The sequence below is a fragment of the Hemitrygon akajei genome, chromosome 24 (assembly GCF_048418815.1).
Source record: "Hemitrygon akajei chromosome 24, sHemAka1.3, whole genome shotgun sequence".
In the NCBI taxonomy this organism is placed as follows: domain Eukaryota; kingdom Metazoa; phylum Chordata; class Chondrichthyes; order Myliobatiformes; family Dasyatidae; genus Hemitrygon; species Hemitrygon akajei.
In genome coordinates, this window is record NC_133147.1 from 36603775 (window position 1) to 36625790 (window position 22016).

General features: G+C 49.4%; 1 protein-coding gene across 1 annotated transcript in view; it reads right to left on the reverse strand.

Moving 5' to 3' along the window:
- The window catches only part of LOC140715606 (voltage-dependent calcium channel gamma-6 subunit-like), a 46533-nt gene extending 35638 nt beyond the window's left edge, over positions 1–10895 (reverse strand). The window contains exon 1 of the mRNA XM_073027977.1: positions 9944–10895. Within this exon, the coding sequence (XP_072884078.1) occupies positions 9944–10265 (322 nt within the window). The 5' untranslated portion in view covers positions 10266–10895. The remainder of the gene's footprint in view (positions 1–9943) is intronic.
- Positions 10896–22016: the final 11121 nt, after the last annotated feature.

The following is a 22016-nucleotide window of genomic DNA, read 5'->3' on the forward strand; positions in this document are numbered from 1 at the left end:
GCAGAGAGTGGTGCAGACAGCCCAGCGCATTTGTAGTTGTGAACTTCCCACAATTCAGGACATTTACAAGGACAAGTGTGCAAAAAGGGCCAGTGGGATCATTGTGGACCCGAGCCATCCCAACCTCAAACTATTCTAGCTGTTACCATCCGGGAACTGGTACTGCAGCATAAAAGCCAGGCCCAACAGGCTCTGGGACAGCTTCTTCCACCAGGCCGTCGGACTGATGAACTGACACTGACTTGAGTGGACTCTATATTACATTGACTGTACTATTTATTATAAATTATTATAAATGACTATGATTGCACATTCAGATGGAGTCATAATGTAAAGATTTTTACTCCTCATGTATGTAAAGGATGTAAGACATAAAGTCAATTCAACTCGGTTCAATTCCCCCGTTACATTGGGAGTCTCTCCCCCACTATCCCTGTTACAGAGGGAGTCTCTCCCCCACTATCCCTGTTACAGAGTCTCTCCCCCACTACCCCTGTTACAGAGGGAGTCTCCCCCTTAAGCCCTGTTACAGAGTCTCTCTTTCTCCATTACCCCTGTTGCAGTCTCTCCTCTATTAACTCTGTTACAAAGGGGTCTCTACTCCATTATCCCATTACAGATGGAGTCTACCCCATTCCCCTTGTTACAAAGGAGTATCTTCACATTACCCCTATTACATACGAAGTCTCTCCACCATTACTATTACACTTGTTTCAGAGGGGTCTCTAACCCAATACCCCATTACAGGGGAGTCTCTAACCCATTATGCGTGTTTCAGAGGGAGCCTCTCTCCCATTCCCCCTGTTGCAGGAGGTCTCTCCCCCATTATCCCTGTTACAGAGGGAGTCTCTCTCCCATTATCCCTGTTACAGGGGGAGTCTCTCTCCCATTATCCCTGTTACAGGGGGAGTCTCTCCCCCATTTTCCCTGTTACAGGGGGAGTCTCCCCCCCATTTTCCCTGTTACAGGGGGAGTCTCCCCCCCATTTTCCCTGTTACAGGGGGAGTCTCTCTCCCATTACCCCTGTTACAGATGGGTCTCTCCTACATTATCCCTATCACAGAGGGGTCTCTAATCCATTACCCCATTACAGATGGGTCTCTCTCACATTACCCCTATGACAAAGGGGTCTCTAATCCATTACCCGTTACATAAGGTGTCTCCCCCCCTTTCATTAGAAGAGCTTACAAAAGGTTCAAAAAACTAGGCAATGATAAAGATCTAGAAAATTATAAGGCTAGCAGGAAGGAGCTTAAGAATGAAATTAAGAGAGCCAGAAGGGGCCATGAGAAGGCCTTGGTGAGCAAGATTATGGAAAACCCCAAGGCATTCTACAAGTATGTGAAGAGAAAGAGGATAAGATGTAAGAGAATAGGACCACTCAAGTGTGACAGTGGAAAAGTGTGTATACAACAAAGGAGATAGCAGAGGTACTTAATGAATACTTTGCTTCAGTATTCACTATGGAAAAGAATCTTGGCAATTGTAGGGATGACTTGCGGCAGACTGAAAAGCTTGAGCATGTAGATATTAAGGAAGTGTCAGGTCACTGGAGCAGGGATCCAATCACAGACCCAGTACTGTGCACACAGTGGTATTAATTGAGTAACAAATCCCCAGGTGCAAACAAAGTCAGCATCAAAGTTCAGGCAGAGAACAAAACATCCAGAGAAATCCAAAAACCAGAATCGGAAAATAGGCAGAGTCGATATTCAGACGGACAAAGTACAGATACAAATGCTGAAAAGACTCACCGGCACAATCTGGCAACAAACAGGTGAAAACACCGAGCAGTAAACAGAGAGGCAGATGATAGGTGGAGCACAATGAGTCACAAGTGGCAGCAATACAGGTAATAATGAGAAACAGGTGAGAGACGGAGTACTCAGTGATACAGGGGCCGGAGCAGAGCAGGAGCACATGGCAATACAAACACAGACTGACAGCCAGGGAGAAACACACAAAAAGTTCAACTGGAGATACTGACAGGAAGAAGATGCTTTTCAAAAGCATCATGTTGGATAAGTCACCAGGTCTGGACTGGGTGTACCCCAGGCTTCTGGGGGAAGCGAGGGAGGAGATTGCTGAGCCTCTGGCGATGATCTTTGCATCATCAATAAGGATGGGAGAGGTTCCGGAGGATTGGAGGGTTGCGGATGTTGTTCCCTTATTCAAGAAAGGAATTTGAGATAGCCCAGGAAATTATAGACCAATGAGTCTTACTTCAATGGTTGGTAAGTTGATGGAGAAGGTATGAACATTTGGAGAGGCATAATATGATTAGGAATAGTCAGCAGGGCTTTGTCAAAGGCAGGTTGTGCCTTACAAGCCTGACTGAATTTTTTGAGGATGTGACTAAACACGTTGATGAAGGTAGAGCAGTAGATGTAGTATATATGGATTTCAGCAAGGCATTTGATAAGGTACCCCATGCAAGGCTTATTGAGAAAGTAAGGAGGCATGGGATCCAAGGGGACATTGCTTTGTGGATCCAGAACTGGCTTGCCCACAGAAGGCAATGAGTGGTTGAAGATGGGTCATATTCTGCATGGAGGTCAGTGACCAGTGGAGTGGCTCAGGGATCTGTTCTGGGACCCCTACTCTCATGATTTTTATAAATGACCTGGATGAGGAAGTAGAGTGTTGGGTTAGTAAATTTGCTGCTGACACAAAGATTGGAGGTGTTGTGGATAGTGTGGACGGCTGTCAGAGGTTACAGCGGGACATTGATAGGATGGAAAACTGGGCTGAGAAGTGGCGGATGGAGTTCAACCCAGTTAAGTGTGAGGTGGTTCATTTTGGTAGGTCAAATATGATGGCAGAATATAGTATTAATGGTAAGACTCTTGGCAGTGTAGAGAATCAGAGGGATCTTGGGGTCCGAGTCTATAGGACACTCAAAGCGGCTATGCAGGTTGACTCTGTGGTTAAGAATGCAAATGGTGCATTGGCCTTCATCAACCATGGGACTGAGTTTAAGAGCCGAGAGGTAATGTTGCAGCTATATAGGATCCTGGTCAGACTTGGAATACTGTGCTCAATTCTGGTTGCCTCACTACTGGAAGGACGTGGAAACCATAGAAAGAGTGCAGAGGAGATTTACAAGGATGTTGCCTGGATTGGGGAGCATGCCTTATGAGAATAGGTTAAGTGAACTTGGAGTGATGGAGGATGAGTGGTGACCTGATGGAGGTGTACAAGATGATGAGAGACACTGATCGTGTGGATAGCCAGAGGCTTTTTCCTAGGGCTGAAATAACTAGCGCTAGAGGGCACAGGTTTAAGGTGCTTGGAAGAAGGTACAGAGGAGATGTCAGGGGTAAGTTTTTTACGCAGAGAGTGGTGAGTGCATGGAATGGGCTGCCAGCGGCAGTGGTGGAGGTGGAAACAATATGGTCTTTTAAGAGAGTCCTGGGCAGGTACATGTAGCTTAGAAAAATAGAGGGCTATGGGTAAGCCTAGATAGTTCTAAGGTAAGGACATGTTCGGCACAGCTTTGTAGGCCGAAGGGCCTGTATTGTGCTGTAGGTTTTCTATGTTGTTATTCCCCTGTTACAAATTCCCCATTATCCCTTTACAGAGATACCCCTGTTACAGTGGGTGTCTCTACTACATTACACTTGTGATGGAGCAATTTCTACCCCATTACACCATTACAGATAACACACACAAAATGCTGGTGGAACACAGCAGGCCAGGCAGCATCTATAGGAAGAAGCACAGTCAATGTTTCGGGCTGAGACCCTTCGTCAGGACTAACTGAAAGGAAAGATAGTAAGAGATTTGAAAGTAGTGGGGGGAGGGGGAAATGCGAAACGAGAGGAGAAGACCGGAGGGGGTGGGATGAAGCTAAGAGCTGGAAAGGTGATTGGCGAAAGTGATACAGAGCTGGAGAAGGGAAAGGATCATGGGACGGGAGGCCTAGGGAGAAAGAAAGGGGGAGGGGGGGGGAAGCATCAGAGGGAGATGGAGAACAGGCAAACAACTAAATATGTCAGGGATGGGGTAAGAAGGGGAGGAGAGGCATTAACGGAAGTTAGAGAAGTCAATGTTCATGCCATCAGGTTGGAGGCTACCCAGCCGGTATATAAGGTGTTGTTCCTCCAACCTGAGTTTGGATTCATTTTGACAGTAGAGGAGGCCATGGATAGACATATCAGAATGGGAATGGGATGTGGAATTAAAATGTGTGGCCACTGGGAGATCCTGCTTTCTCTGGCAGACCGAGCGTAGGTGTTCAGCGAAACGGTCTCCCAGTCTGCGTCGGGTCTCACCAATATATAAAAGGCCACACCGGGAGCACCGGACGCAGTATACCACACCAGCCGACTCACAGGTGAAGTGTTGCCTCACCTGGAAGGACTGTCTGGGGCCCTGAATGGTGGTGAGGGAGGAAGTGTAAGGGCAGGTGTAGCACTTGTACTGCTTACGAGGATAAATGCCAGGAGGGAGATCGGTGGGAAGGGATGGGGGGAATGAGCAGACAAGGGAGTCGTGTAGGGAGCGATCCCTGCGGAAAGCAGAAAGAGGGGGGGAGGGAAAGATGTGCTTGGTAGTGGGATCCCGTTGGAGGTGGCGGAAGTTACAGAGAATTATATGTTGGACCCAGAGGCTGGTGGGGTGGTAGGTAAGGACAAGGGGATCCCTATCCCGAGTGGGGTGGCGGACGGATGGAGTGAGGGCAGATGTGTGGGAAATGGGAGAGATGCGTTTGAGAACAGAATTGATGGTGGAAGAAGGGAAGCCCCTTTGTTTAAAAAAAGAAGATATCTCCTTCGTCCGGGAATGAAAAGCCTCATCCTGAGAGCAGATGCGGTGGAGACTGAGGAATTGTGAGAAGGGGATAGTATTTTTGCAAGAGACAGGGTGACCCCCACTACTTTCAAATCTCTTACTATCTTTCCTTTCAGTTAGTCCTGACGAAGGGTCTTGGCCCGAAACATCGACAGTGCTTCTCCTTATAGATGCTGCCTGGCCTGCTGTGTTCCACCAGCATTTTGTGTGTGTTTGAATTTCCAGCATCTGCAGATTTCCTCGTGTTTACACCATTACAGATGTAGTCCCTCTCCAATTTCCCCTGTTACAGAAGGTCTCTCCCCCCAGTATCCCTGTTACAGAGGGGCACTCTCCCCCAATGCCCCTGTTACATCGGGACTCTCCCCATTACACCTGTTACAGAGGGAATCTCTACCCCATTACACTTGCTAGAGGGATCTCTACCCCATTACCCCATTACACTCTCCCCCATTTCCCCTGTTACAGAAGGGCTCTTCTTCCATTGCTCTTATTACAGAGGGGCCTAATCCATATCCTATTATTGAGGGAGTCTCTTCCCCATTATCCCTGTTACAGAGAAATCTCTCCCCTAGTATCCCCGTTAAAGAGGGAGCCTCTTCCCCAATATCCCTGTTATAGAGGGATTCTCTACGCCATTACAGAGTGTCTCTAACCCGTTAACCCTGATACAGAGGGTCTCCCTCCCATTCCCTTGGTTACAGAAGCTCTCTCCTCCATTAACCTGTTACAGAGGAAGTCTCTCCCCCATTATCCCTGTCATAGATAGTCTCTACCCCATTACCGCATTACAGACGTAGTCTCTCTCTCATTTCTCCTGTTACCGCATGGTCCCTACCCATGTAGCCCTGTTACAGAGGGAGGCTACCCCCATTACCCCTGTTACAAAGGGAGGCTAGCCCCATTACCCCTGTTACAGAGGGATTATCTCCCTATTACCTCTGTTACAAAGGGAGGCTACCCCCATTACCCCTGTTACAAAGGGAGGCTAGCCCCATTACCCCTGTTACAGAGGGATTATCTCCCTATTACCCCTGTTATAGAGAGTCTCTCCCCCATTATTTCTGTTACAGAGAGCTTATCTCTGCATTAACCCTGTTACTATATAACAATTACAGCATGGAAACAGGCCATCTCGGCCCTTCTAGTCCATGCCAAACGCTTACTCTCACCTAATCCCACCGACCCGCACTCAGCCCATAACCCTCCATTCCTTTCCTGTCCATATACCTATCCAATTTTATTTTAAATGACAATACCGAACCTGCCTCTACCACTTCTACAGGAAGCTCGTTCCACACAGCTACCACTCTCTGAGTAAAGAAATTCCCCTTCGTATTACCCTTAAACTTTTGCCCCCTAAGTATCAACTCATGTCCTCTTGTTTGAATCTCCCCTACTCTCAATGAAAAAAGCCTACCCACGTCAACTCCATCTATCCCCATCATAATTTTAAAAACCTCTATCAAGTCCCCCCTCAACCCTCTACTCTCCAAAGAATAAAGACCTAACTTGCTCAATCTTTCCCTGTAACTTAGGTGCTGAAACCCAGGTAACATTCTAGTAAATCTTCTCTGTACTCTCTCTATTTTGTTGATATCTTTCCTATAATTCGGTGACCAGAACTGTACATAATACTCCAAATTCGGCCTTACCAATGCCTTGTACAATTTTAACATTACATCCCAACTCCTATACTCAATGCTCTGATTTATAAAGGCCAACATACCAAAAGCTTTCTTCACCACCCTATCCACATGAGATTCCACCTTCAGGGAACTATGCACCATTATTCCTAGATCACTCTGTTCTACTGCATTCTTCAATGCCCTACCATTTACCATGTATGTCCTATTTGGATTATTCCTACCAAAATGCAGCACCTCACACTTATCAGCATTAAACTCCATCTGCCATCGTTCAGCCCACTCTTCTAACTGGCCTAGATCTCTCTGCAAACTTTGAAAACCTACTTCATTATCCACAACGCCACCTATCTTAGTATCATCTGCATACTTACTAATCCAATTTACCACCCCATCATCCAGATCATTAATGTATATGACAAACAACATTGGACCCAGTACAGATCCCTGAGGCACACCACTAGTCACCGGCCTCCAACCTGACAAACAGTTATCCACCACTATTCTCTGGCATCTCCCATCCAGCCACTGTTGAATCCATTTTACTGCTTCAATATTAATACCTAACGATTGAACCTTCCTAACTAACCTTCCGTGTGGAACCTTGTCAAAGGCCTTACTGAAGTCCATATAGACAACATCCACTGCTTTACCCTCATCAACTTTCCTCGTAACCTCTTCAAAAAATTCAATAAGATTTGTCAAACATGACCTTCCACACACAAATCCAGTTTGACTGTTCCTAATCAGACCCCGCCTATCCAGATAATTATATATACCATCTCTAAGAATACTTTCCATTAACTTACCCAGCACTGTCATCAAACTTACAGGCTATAATTGCTAGGTTTACTCTTAGAACCCTTTTTAAACAATGGAATAACATGAACAATATGCCAATCCTCTGGCACCATCCCCGTTTCTAATGACATTTGAAATATTTCTGTCAGAGCCCCTGCTATTTCTACACTAACTTCCCTCAAGGTCCTAGGGAATATCCTGTCTGGAGATTTATCCACTTATATATTCCTTAAAAGTGCCAGTACTTCTTCCTCTTTGATCTTCATAGTTTCCATAACTTCCCTACTTGTTTCCCTTACCTTACACAATTCAATATCCTTCTCCTTAGTGAATACCGAAGAAAATAAATTGTTCAAAATCTCCCCCATCTCTTTGGGCTCCACATATAGCTGTCCACTCTGATTCTCTAAGGGACCAATTTTATCCCTCACTATCCTTTTGCTATTAATATAACTGCAGGAATTATTTATTTTCACCTTACTTGCCAAAGCAACCTCGTATCTTCTTTTAGCTTTTCTAATTTCTTTCTTCAGATTCTTCTTACATTCTTTACATTCCTCGAGCACCTCATTTACTCCATGCTGCCTATATTTATTGTAGATATCTCTCTTTTTACTAACCAACTTTCCAATATCCCTTGAAAACCACGGCTCTCTCAAACTTTTAACCTTTCCTTTCAACCTAATAGGAACAGAAAGATTCTGTACCCTCAAAATTTCACCTTCAAATGACCTCCATTTCTCTATTACATCTTTCCCATAAAACAAATTGTCCCAATCCACTCCTTCTAAGTCCCTTCGCATCTCCTCAAAGTTAGCCTTTCTCCAATCAAAAATCTCAACCCTTGGTCCAGTCCTATCCTTCTCCATAATTATTAGATAATAATAATAATAATAATAATAATAATAATAATAATTATTATTATTATTATTATTATTATTGTTATCTAGTTACAGAGTTGACTCTACCCATTTACCTCCTTACTAAGGGACTCTCTCCCCCATTACCCCTGTGGCAGTGAGTCTCTCCCCCTTTACAGAGGGGTCTCTTCTGCTTCACCCCTGTTTTTGTGGGTGTCTCTACCCCATTACACTTGTTATGGAGGGATTTCTACCCTATTACACCATTGCTGATAGAGACTCCCACATTACCCCTGTTACAGAGAGAGGTCTCTACCCATTACCCCATTACAGAGGGATTCTCTCGCCCATTACCCGTTACAGAGGAATTCTCTCACCCATTACTCCATTACAGATGGACTCTCTCACCCATTACCCCGTTACAGAGGGACTCTCTCGCCCATTACCGCATTACAGAGGGACTCTCTCAGCCATTACCCTGTTACAGAGGGACTCTCTCGGCCGTTACCCCATTACAGAGGGACTCTCTCACCCATTACCCCATTACAGAGGGACTCTCTCAGCCATTACCCCATTACAGAGGGACTCTCTCACCCATTACCCCATTACAGCGGGACTCTCTCGCCCATTACCCCATTACAGAGGGACTCTCTCGCCCATTACCCCATTACAGAGGGACTCTCTCACCCATTACCCCATTACAGAGGGACTCTCTCACATATTACCCCATTACAGAGGGACTCTCTCACCCATTACCCCATTACAGAGGGACTCTCTCACACATTACCCCATTACAGAGACTCTCTCACACATTACCCCATTACAGAGAGACTCTCTCACCCATTACCCCATTACAGAGGGACTCTCTCAGCCATTACCCCATTACAGAGGGACTCTCTCGCCCATTACCCCATTACAGAGGGACTCTCTCACCCATTACCCCATTACAGAGGGACTCTCTCACATATTACCCCATTACAGAGGGACTCTCTCACCCATTACCCCATTACAGAGGGACTCTCTCACACATTACCCCATTACAGAGAGACTCTCTCACACATTACCCCATTACAGAGGGACTCTCTCGCCCATTACCCCATTACAGAGAGACTCTCTCACACATTACCCCATTACAGAGGGACTCTCTCGCCCATTACCGCATTACAGAGGGACTCTCTTAGCCATTACCCTGTTACAGAGGGACTCTCTCGGCCGTTACCCCATTACAGAGGGACTCTCTCGCCCATTACCCCATTACAGAGGGACTCTCTCAGCCATTACCCCATTACAGAGGGACTCTCTCACCCATTACCCCATTACAGAGGGACTCTCTCGCCCATTACCCCGTTACAGAGGGACTCTCTCACCCATTACCCCATTACGGATGGACTCTCACACCCATTACCCCATTACAGAGGGACTCTCTCGCCCATTACCCCATTACAGAGGGACTCTCTCACCCATTACCCCATTACGGATGGACTCTCACACCCATTACCCCATTACAGAGGGACTCTCTCGCCCATTACCCCATTACAGAGGGATTCTCTCACCCATTACCCCATTACAGAGGGGCTCTCTCACCCATTACCCCATTACAGAGGGACTCTCTCGCACATTACCCCATTACGGATGGACTCTCACACCCATTACCCCATTACAGAGGGACTCTCGCCCATTACCCCATTACAGAGGGATTCTCTCACCCATTACCCCATTACGGATGGACTCTCACACCCATTACCCCGTTTCAGATGGACTCTCTCGCCCATTACCCCGTTTCAGAGAAGTACAAATTCACTCAACGGACATGGTGAAGATGTGCCCAGTGATGAGACTCACCCGCCGGTGTCTCCGTCTCCGGGCACTGCCTGTCTGCCGTTGCAGCCTGCGAGATGCTGGTTTCTGTCTGACACTGCCTCCATAGCCCCAGCCGGACAGTACTGCAGGTCTGGTTGCTGTCTGGGGCAGAGTACCTCAGTTCAGCCCAGTGATCTGTCCCTGCAGCCGTGGCCATCAGCAGCAAGGCCACCAGACCCATCGCCAGACTCAGACGCAGGGCGCTCTCCCGCCCACGGTTCCCCAAAGACTTCCCACCCCTCCTCCGCCGAGGCAAGCCTCGGCTCTCTGCATCCTCCGTTCCCGCCAGGAAGTTCGACCACATGGCCCTGGAGGTATCTGCGGATATCTCAGAGAGTCTGAGCACAGAGCACCAAGAATTTCCTTCTCACTCCTTTGCTATCTGTCTCTCGTTTGGTCTCACTGTTACCCTCTCTGCCTCACACTCTCTCTCTCTCTCTCTCTCTCTCTCTCTCTCTCTCTCTCTCTCTCTCTCTCTCTCTCTCTCTCTCTGAAGCCTACCTAGGCCTCTCTCACTCTCCCTCCCTGTCGTCACCTCTCCCTCTCTCACTCTATGTATGTATATCTCTCTATATTTATTTCTGTTCTGACAAAAACCTTTCTCTGCTTTCTCTGGCAACTAAATCCCCTGCTTCTTTCTCTGATCACTGAAATTTTGTCAGGCCCCTTTCTCTCTCTCTCTCTCCCCCCTCTCTCTCTCCCCCCCTCTCTCTCTCCCCTCTCTCCCTCTGCCCCTACTTTCTCCCACACTCACTCTTTCTCTCTCTCTCCCCCACACTCAACCCCTCGTTCCAAAGACACTGAACCCTCCTATAGCACTCTCTGTCTCTCTTGCTCTTCGGCCCACTGGTCTGTCTGCACGGCTGTTTGAAGGCTCCTCGCTCTGTTTTTGGCAGCTTGAGACCCTCCCGGGACATGCGATTCCAAGACTGGATCTCCCGCACCTGTTGCTCCCACACAGAGTCGGCCTGGTCCTATTTAAAGGTCTCCTTAAAGGAACAGGCCACCACACAGCCTGTCGTCCGTCCCTTCGGCAACCTCCAGTGAGCGGAGGGGTGTCAGGGAAACAAGGACCCTAGGAGGAGAACAGCAGTGCAGAACAGAGAGACCGTGATGTCCAAGCGTAGGACAAACGTCATGAACGTGGGGAGTGTCGAGGGACAGAGGGACCGAGGTGTACAAGCGTAGGACAAACGTCATGAACGTGGGGAGTGTCGAGGGACAGAGGGACCGAGGTGTACAAGCGTAGGACAAACGTCATGAACGTGGGGAGTGTCGAGGGACAGAGGGACCGAGGTGTACAAGCGTAGGACAAACGTCATGAACGTGGGGAGTGTCGAGGGACAGAGGGACCGAGGTGTACAAGCGTAGGACAAACGTCATGAACGTGGGGAGTGTCGAGGGACAGAGGGACCGAGGTGTACAAGCGTAGGACAAACGTCATGAACGTGGGGAGTGTCGAGGGACAGAGGGACCGAGGTGTACAAGCGTAGGACAAACGTCATGAACGTGGGGAGTGTCGAGGGACAGAGGGACCGAGGTGTACAAGCGTAGGGCAAACGTCATGAACGTGGGGAGTGTCGAGGGACAGAGGGACCGAGGTGTACAAGCGTAGGACAAACGTCATGAACGTGGGGAGTGTCGAGGGACAGAGGGACCGAGGTGTACAAGCGTAGGACAAACGTCATGAACGTGGGGAGTGTCGAGGGACAGAGGGACCGAGGTGTACAAGCGTAGGACAAACGTCATGAACGTGGGGAGTGTCGAGGGACAGAGGGACCGAGGTGTACAAGCGTAGGACAAACGTCATGAACGTGGGGAATGTCGAGGGTCAGAGGGACCGAGGTGTACAAGCGTAGGACAAACGTCATGAACGTGGGGAGTGTCGAGGGACAGAGGGACCGAGGTGTACAAGCGTAGGACAAACGTCATGAATGTGGGGAGTGTCGAGGGTCAGAGGGACCGAGGTGTACAAGCGTAGGACAAACGTCATGAACGTGGGGAATGTCGAGGGTCAGAGGGACCGAGGTGTACAAGCGTAGGACAAACGTCATGAACGTGGGGAGTGTCGAGGGACAGAGGGACCGAGGTGTACAAGCGTAGGATACAGACTAAATGGTGAGGAGTGGTGAGAGACAGAGGGACCTCAGTGTATGAAGGTAGAACACTCTGTGAACGGTGGGGAGTGTTGAGAGGCTGAGGGACCTCGGTGTTCAAGGGTAGGACACATACTGTGAATGATAGGGAGTGTTGAGGGACTGAGGGAAAATGGTGTACAAGGGTAGGACACATACTGTGAATGATAGGGAGTGTTGAGGGACTGAGGGAAAACGGTGTACAAGGGTAGAACACATACTGTGAATGATAGGGAGTGTTGAGGGACTGAGGGAAAACGGTGTACAAGGGTAGGACACACACTGTGAATGATAGGGAGTGTTGAGGGATTGAAGGACCTTGGTGTACAAGGGTCGGAGACACACCGTGAATGGTAGGGAGTGTCGAGGGACTGAGAGACCTCAGTGTACAAAGGTAGGTGATGGGGAATGCCGAGGGCTGAAGGACTGTGATGTATGAGGGGAGGACACACACCGTGAATGGTAGGGAGTGTCGAGGGACTGAGAGACCTTGGTGTACGAAGGTAGATTACACTATGAATGATGGTGTGTGTCTATGGACTGAGAGGCCTTGATGTACGAGGGTAGGACACACAATGTGTATGATGGGGATTGTCGAGGGCCTGAGGGACCTTGGTGTATAAGGGTGGGACACACACTATGAATGCTGTGAAGTGCTGAGGAATCGAGGGACAACGGTTAACAAGGGTATAATACACCTTGAATGATGGTGAGTGTCGAGGGACAGAGAGCACTCGGTGTACGAGGGTATGATACACCCACGATGGGGAGTGTCGAGGGACCTCGGTGTATGAGGGTAGAACACACACTGCGAATGGTGGGGAGTGTCGAGGAACTGATGGATCTCGGTATATAAAGGTAGGACACACTGTGAATGATGTGTAGTGTTGAAGGATCGAGGGACCTCGGTGCAAGAGGATATGATACACCCATGATGGTGAGCGTTGAGGGATCGAGGGACATCAGTGTATAAGGGTAGGACACGCACTGTGAATGGTGGGGTGTATCGAGGGACCGAGGGACATTGGTGTACAAGGGTAGGACACACACTGTGAATGATTTAGAGTGTTGAGGGATTGAGGGACCTTGGCATACGAGGGCTGGAGACACACTGTGAATGGTGGGGTGTATTGAGGGACCGAGGGACATTGGTGTACAAGGGTAGGACACACACTGTGAATGATTTAGAGTGTTGAGGGATTGAGGGACCTTGGCATACGAGGGCTGGAGACACACTGTGAATGGTGGGGAGTGTTGAGGGACCGAGAGACCTTGGTGTATGAGGGTAGGACTCCAGAATGCCTCTCACGATTCCCCAAACACGTTTTTCCCTGTTGAAGGAATATCAGCAACTCCTGGTGGGCCAGGAATTGGCTTGAACATGAAGTTCAGCCTGAAGAAATCAAGCACTACATCTAAAAAGTGGGAAGGGATTACACTGGAGGAAATCTGCTGACGTGAGAATGACTCCCACTGAGCTGCAGGGACCAAGCAGCAGCTGTGAAAGTAGGGACTCGGAGACTAATCAGAAAGACCACCTACTTCTGTCCAAACTGCAGTGGGTCAGACACTGGGACCCCTTCGGGATGCACACCGTGAATAGTTGGTAACATTGGAACCATAGAACATGGAGCAGAATTAAGCCATTTGACCCATGCAGTTTGCTCTGCTATCCCATTTATTATCCCTCCTACCTTCTCCCTCTAACCATTGACACCCTGACTAATTAAGGTCCCATCAAACTCTGCTTTAAATATACTCAATAACTTGGTCTTCACAGCCACCTGTGGCAATGAATTCCACAGATTCACCGCCCTCTGGCTTAATAAATCCCTCCTCATCTCCATTCTAAATGTACGCCTCTCTATTCTGAGGCTGTGCCCTCTGGTTCGAGACTTCCCCATTATAGGAAACAGCCTCTCCATGCCCACCCTATCTAGGCCTTTCAATTTGACAGATTTCGATAACATCCCACCTCTTTTTTTCTAAACTCCAGCGAGTAAAGGCCCAGAGCTATCAAAGGCCCCTTGACTGGTCGGGGCATGAAGGGATATGGGGAGAAGGGGCTGCGAGGAAAATTGAATCAGCCATGACGAACTGACAGAGCAGACTCGATGGGTGAAATAGCCTAATTCGGCTCCTATATTTTCTTGGCTTATGGCTAACCTTTTCATTCCTGGGATCATTCTCGTGGACCTCCTCTTCAGTGCCAGTACATCCTTCCTGATATAAGGTGCTCACAATTCTCCAACTACAGGCGGACCAATGCCTTCTAAAGCCATAGCATTACATCCTTGCTTTCATAGGTCATAGACTAGTAGAGTATAGGAACAATCCCTTCAGCCCACAACATTGTGTTGGACCAATTAAATTAGTAACCAAGTGGCCAACCAAACTAATCCTTCTGCCTATGCAATGTCCATATCCTTCCATTTTCCTCACTGGCTCACCAGCAGTTGGACCTTCCAGATAGATGTGTATGACTACATTCAATTGAAACACCTTGACTGCACACAGGTTTCCAAAAATAGATCTCCATTTAACTAATTATGTGACTGCTAAAACCAATTGTCTGCACCAGTGATGATTAAAGGGTGGGTGAATATGTATATACATATGCGATCACTTATTTTGTATTTTATATTTGTAATTAATTTAGATCACTTTGTAGAGATTTGTTTTTATTGTGACATGAACCTGTTTCTGCTGATCAGAGTCAAAAAAGTCAAATTAAATCCACTGATTCAATGTTGTCAAACAATAAAATATGAAAATATCTGGTGGGTGGGGGAGTACATTTTATGGAGACTGTGCATAGTACTATGCCTTCCTGAATTTTGGACCCACTCTCTAGTTATCCTCATGATGATAGGAATAGAATCTCTTAGGTCGAGCCTTTGATCCAACTTATGAATGACATTTCATATTCCTCCTGGCTTTCCTGAGTTATTTCCTGGCTGCATTATGTTCTCCCAAGCTTTATGCACTCTTCCCTTATTTCTTGGCTAACTTCATCACCTACTCTTACCTTCTTACAGTTCTCTTATGTTCCCATCCCTCACCACGTTTCTCTCTCCTTCCCATCCCTTCCCACGTTTCTCTCACCTTCCCATCCCCTCCCACGTTTCTCTCACCTTCCCATCCCTTCCCACGTTTCTCTCACCTTCCCATCACTTCCCATGTTTCTCTCACCTTCCCATCCCTTCCCACGTTTCTCTCTCCTTCTCATCCCTTCCCACGTTTCTCTCACCTTCCCATCTCTTCCCACGTTTCTCTCACCTTCCCATCCCTCACCACGTTTCTCTCTCCGTCTCATCCCTTCCCACGTTTCTCTCTCCTTCTCATCCCTTCCCACGTTTCTCTCACCTTCCCATCCCTTCCCACGTTTCTCTCACCTTCTCATCCCTACCCACATATCTCTCACCTTCCCATCACTTCCCACGTTTCTCTCACTTTCTCATCCCTTCCCACGTTTCTCTCACCTTCCCATCCCTTCCCACGTTTCTCTCACCTTCCCATCCCTTCCCACGTTTCTCTCACCTTCTCATCCCTTCCCACGTTTCTCTCACCTTCTCATCCCTCACCACGTTTCTCTCACCATCTCATCCCTTCCCACGTTTCTCTCACCTTCCCATCCCTTCCCACGTTTCTCTCACCTTCTCATCCCTTCCCACGTTTCTCTCACCTTCTCATCCCTCACCACGTTTCTCTCACCTTCTCATCCCTTCCCACGATTCTCTCACCTTCTCATCCCTCACCATGTTTCTCTCACCTTCTCATCCCTTCCCACGTTTCTCTCACCTTCTCATCCCTTCCCGTTTCTCTCACCTTCTCATCCCTTCCCACGTTTCTCTCACCTTCTCATCCCTCACCACGTTTCTCTCAACTTCTCATCCCTTCCCACGTTTCTCTCACCTTCTCATCCCTCACCACGTTTCACTCACCTTCTCATCACTTCCCACGTTTCTCTCACCTTCTCATCCCTCACCACGTTTCTCTCACCTTCTCATCCCTTCCCAAGTTTCTCTCACCTTCTCATCCCTTCCCACGTTTCTCTCACCTTCTCATCTCTCACCACGTTTCTCTCACCTTCCCATACCTTCCCACGTTTCTCTCACCTTCTCATCCCTTCCCTCGTTTCTCTCACCTTCCCATCCCTTCCCACGTTTCTCTCACCTTCCCATCCCTTCCCACGTTTCTCTCACCTTCTCATCCCTCACCACGTTTCTCTCACCTTCCCATCCCTTCCCACGTTTCTCTCACCTTCTCATCCCTTCCCACGTTTCTCTCACCTTCCCATCCCTTCCCACGTTTCTCTCAACTTCTCATCCCTTCCCACGTTTCTCTCACCTTCCCATCCCTTCCCACGTTTCTCTCACCTTCCCATCCCTTCACACGTTTCTCTCACCTTCCCATCCCTTCCCACGTTTCTCTCACCTTCTCATCCCTCACCACGTTTCTCTCACCTTCCCATCCCTTCCCACGTTTCTCTCACCTTCTCATCCCTTCCCACGTTTCTCTCACCTTCCCATCCCTTCCCACGTTTCTCTCAACTTCTCATCCCTTCCCATGTTTCTCTCATCTTCCCATCCCTTCCCCCGTTTCTCTCACCTTCCCATCTGTTGCCACGTTTCTCTCACCTTCCCACGTTTCTCTCACCTTCCCATCCCTTCCCACGTTTCTCTGACCTTCCCACATTTCTCTCACCTTCCCATCCCTTCCCACGTTTCTCTCACCTTCCCATCCCTTCCCACGTTTCTTTCACCCTCCCATCCCTTCCCACGTTTCTCTCACCTTCTCATCCCTTCCCACGTTTCTCTCACCTTCCCACATTTCTCTCACCTTCCCATCCCTTCCCACGTTTCTCTCACCTTCCCATCCGTTCCCACGTTTCTCTCACCTTCTCATCCCTTCCCACGTTTCTCTCACCTTCCCATCCCTTCCCACGTTTCTCTCACCTTCTCATCCCTTCCCACGTTTCTCTCACCTTCTCATCCCTTCGCACGTTTCTCTCACCTTCCCATCCCTTCCCACGTTTCTCTCACCTTCCCACATTTCTCTCACCTTCCCATCCCTTCCCACGTTTCTCTCACCTTCCCATCCCTTCCCACGTTTCTTTCACCTTCCCATCCCTTCCCACGTTTCTCTCACCGTCCCACATTTCTCTCACCTTCCCATCCCTTCCCACGTTTCTCTCACCTTCCCATTCCTTCCCACGTTTCTCTCACCTTCTCATCCCTTCCCATGTTTCTCTCACCTTCCCATCCCTTCCCACGTTTCTCTCACCTTCCCATCCCTTCCCACGTTTCTCTCACCTTCGCATACCTTCCCACGTTTCTCTCACCTTCCCATCCCTTCCCACGTTTCTCTCACCTTCCCACGTTTCTCTCACCTTCCCATCCCTTCCCACGTTTCTCTCACCTTCCCACATTTCTCTCACCTTCCCATACCTTCCCACGTTTCTCTCACCTTCCCATCCCTTCCCACGTTTCTTTCACCTTCCCATCCCTTCCCACGTTTCTCTCACCTTCTCATCCCTTCCCACGTTTCTCTCACATTCCCACATTTCTCTCACCTTCCCATCCCTTCCCACGTTTCTCTCTCCTTCCCATCCCTTCCCACGTTTCTCTCACCTTGTCATCCCTTCCCACGTTTCTCTCACCTTCCCATCGCTTCCCACATTTCTCTCACCTTCCCATCCCTTCCCACGTTTCTCTCACCTTCCCATCCCTTCCCACGTTTCTCTCACATTCCCACGTTTCCCTCACCTTCCCATCCCTTCCCACGTTTCTCTCACCTTCCCATCCCTTCCCACGTTTCTCTCACCTTCTCATCCCTTCCCACATTTCTCTCACCTTCCCATCCCTTCCCACATTTCTCTCACCTTCCCATCCCTTCCCACGTTTCTCTCACCTTCTCATCCCTTCCCACGTTTCTCTCACCTTCCCATCCCTTCCCACGTTTCTCTCACCTTCCCATCCCTTCCCACGTTTCTCTCATCTTCCCATCACTTCCCCCGTTTCTCTCACCTTCCCATCCCTTCCCACGTTTCTCTCACCTTCTCATCCCTTCCCACGTTTCTCTCAACTTCCCATCGCTTCCCACATTTCTCTCACCTTCCCATCCCTTCCCACGTTTCTCTCACCTTCCCATCCCTTCCCACGTTTCTCTCACCTTCCCATCCCTTCCCACGTTTCTCTCACATTCCCACGTTTCCCTCACCTTCCCATCCCTTCTGACGTTTCTCTCACCTTCCCATCCCTTCCCACGTTTCTATCACCTTCTCATCCCTTCCCACATTTCTCTCACCTTCCCATCCCTTCCCACATTTCTCTCACCTTCCCATCCCTTCCCACGTTTCTCTCACCTTCCCATCCCTTCCCACGTTTCTCTCACCTTCCCATCCCTTCCCACGTTTCTTTCACCCTCCCATCCCTTCCCACGTTTCTCTCACCTTCTCATCCCTTCCCACGTTTCTCTCACCTTCCCACATTTCTCTCACCTTCCCATCCCTTCCCACGTTTCTCTCACCTTCCCATCCGTTCCCACGTTTCTCTCACCTTCTCATCCCTTCCCACGTTCCTCTCACCTTCCCATCCCTTCCCACGTTTCTCTCACCTTCTCATCCCTTCCCACGTTTCTCTCACCTTCTCATCCCTTCGCACGTTTCTCTCACCTTCCCATCCCTTCCCACGTTTCTCTCACCTTCCCACATTTCTCTCACCTTCCCATCCCTTCCCACGTTTCTCTCACCTTCCCATCCCTTCCCACGTTTCTTTCACCTTCCCATCCCTTCCCACGTTTCTCTCACCGTCCCACATTTCTCTCACCTTCCCATCCCTTCCCACGTTTCTCTCACCTTCCCATTCCTTCCCACGTTTCTCTCACCTTCTCATCCCTTCCCATGTTTCTCTCACCTTCCCATCCCTTCCCACGTTTCTCTCACCTTCCCATCCCTTCCCACGTTTCTCTCACCTTCGCATACCTTCCCACGTTTCTCTCACCTTCCCATCCCTTCCCACGTTTCTCTCACCTTCCCACGTTTCTCTCACCTTCCCATCCCTTCCCACGTTTCTCTCACCTTCCCACATTTCTCTCACCTTCCCATACCTTCCCACGTTTCTCTCACCTTCCCATCCCTTCCCACGTTTCTTTCACCTTCCCATCCCTTCCCACGATTCTCTCACCTTCTCATCCCTTCCCACGTTTCTCTCACATTCCCACATTTCTCTCACCTTCCCATCCCTTCCCACGTTTCTCTCTCCTTCCCATCCCTTCCCACGTTTCTCTCACCTTCTCATCCCTTCCCACGTTTCTCTCACCTTCCCATCGCTTCCCACATTTCTCTCACCTTCCCATCCCTTCCCACGTTTCTCTCACCTTCCCATCCCTTCCCACGTTTCTCTCACATTCCCACGTTTCCCTCACCTTCCCATCCCTTCCCACGTTTCTCTCACCTTCCCATCCCTTCCCACGTTTCTCTCACCTTCTCATCCCTTCCCACATTTCTCTCACCTTCCCATCCCTTCCCACATTTCTCTCACCTTCCCATCCCTTCCCACGTTTCTCTCACCTTCCCATCCCTTCCCACGTTTCTCTCACCTTCTCATCCCTTCCCACGTTTCTCTCACCTTCCCATCCCTTCCCACCTTTCTCTCACCTTCCCATCCCTTCCCACGTTTCTCTCATCTTCCCATCACTTCCCCCGTTTCTCTCACCTTCCCATCCCTTCCCACGTTTCTCTCACCTTCTCATCCCTTCCCACGTTTCTCTCAACTTCCCATCGCTTCCCACATTTCTCTCACCTTCCCATCCCTTCCCACGTTTCTCTCACCTTCCCATCCCTTCCCACGTTTCTCTCACCTTCCCATCCCTTCCCACGTTTCTCTCACCTTCCCATCCCTTCCCACGTTTCTCTCACATTCCCACGTTTCCCTCACCTTCCCATCCCTTCTGACGTTTCTCTCACCTTCCCATCCCTTCCCACGTTTCTATCACCTTCTCATCCCTTCCCACATTTCTCTCACCTTCCCATCCCTTCCCACATTTCTCTCACCTTCCCATCCCTTCCCACGTTTCTCTCACCTTCCCATCCCTTCCCACGTTTCTCTCACCTTCTCATCCCTTCCCACGTTTCTCTCACCTTCGCATACCTTCCCACGTTTCTCTAACCTTCCCATCCCTTCCCACGTTTCTCTCACCTTCCCATCCCTTCCCACGTTTCTCTCATCTTCCCATCCCTTCCCCCGTTTCTCTCACCGTCCCATCCCTTCCCACGTTTCTCTCACCTTCCCACGTTTCTCTCACCTTCCCATCCCTTCCCACGTTTCTCATCCCTTCCCACATTTCTCTCACCTTCCCATCCCTTCCCACATTTCTCTCACCTTCCCATCCCTTCCCACGTTTCTCTCACCTTCCCATCCCTTCCAACGTTTCTCTCACCTTCTCATCCCTTCGCACGTTTCTCTCACCTTCCCATCCCTTCCCACGTTTCTCTCACCTTCCCATCCCTTCCCACGTTTCTCTCATCTTCCCATCCCTTCCCCCGTTTCTCTCACCTTCTCATCCCTTCCCACGTTTCTCTCACCTTCCCATCTCTTCCCACGTTTCTCTCACCTTCCCATCCCTTCCCACGTTTCTCTCACCTTCCCATCCCTTCCCACGTTTCTCTCACCTTCCCATCCCTTCCCACATTTCTCTCACCTTCCCATCCCTTCCCACGTTTCTCTCACCTTCCCATCCCTTCCCACGTTTCTCTCACCTTCTCATCCCTTCCCACGTTTCTCTCACCTTCCCATCCCTTCCCACGTTTCTCTCACCTTCCCATCCCTTCCCACGTTTCTCTCATCTTCCCATCACTTCCCCCGTTTCTCTCACCTTCCCATCCCTTCCCACGTTTCTCTCACCTTCTCATCCCTTCCCACGTTTCTCTCAACTTCCCATCGCTTCCCACATTTCTCTCACCTTCCCATCCCTTCCCACGTTTCTCTCACCTTCCCATCCCTTCCCACGTTTCTCTCACCTTCCCATCCCTTCCCACGTTTCTCTCACCTTCCCATCCCTTCCCACGTTTCTCTCACATTCCCACGTTTCTCTCACCTTCCCATCCCTTCCCACGTTTCTCTCACCTTCGCATACCTTCCCACGTTTCTCTAACCTTCCCATCCCTTCCCACGTTTCTCTCACCTTCCCATCCCTTCCCACGTTTCTCTCATCTTCCCATCCCTTCCCCCGTTTCTCTCACCGTCCCATCCCTTCCCACGTTTCTCTCACCTTCCCACGTTTCTCTCACCTTCCCATCCCTTCCCACGTTTCTCATCCCTTCCCACATTTCTCTCACCTTCCCATCCCTTCCCACATTTCTCTCACCTTCCCATCCCTTCCCACGTTTCTCTCACCTTCCCATCCCTTCCAACGTTTCTCTCACCTTCCCATCCCTTCCCACGTTTCTCTCACCTTCCCATCCCTTCCCACGTTTCTCTCACCTTCCCATCCCTTCCCACGTTTCTCTCACCTTCACATCCCTTCCCACGTTTCTCACATTCCCACGTTTCCCTCACCTTCCCATCCCTTCTCACGTTTCTCTCACCTTCCCATCCCTTCCCACGTTTCTCTCACCTTCTAATCCCTTCCCACATTTCTCTCACCTTCCCATCCCTTCCCACGTTTCTCTCACCTTCCCATCCCTTCCCACGTTTCTCTCACCTTCCCATCCCTTCCCACGTATCTCTCACCTTCACATCCCTTCCCACGTTTCTCACATTCCCACGTTTCCCTCACCTTCCCATCCCTTCTCACGTTTCTCTCACCTTCCCATCCCTTCCCACGTTTCTCTCACCTTCTAATCCCTTCCCACATTTCTCTCACCTTCCCATCCCTTCCCACATTTCTCTCACCTTCCCATCCCTTCCCACGTTTCT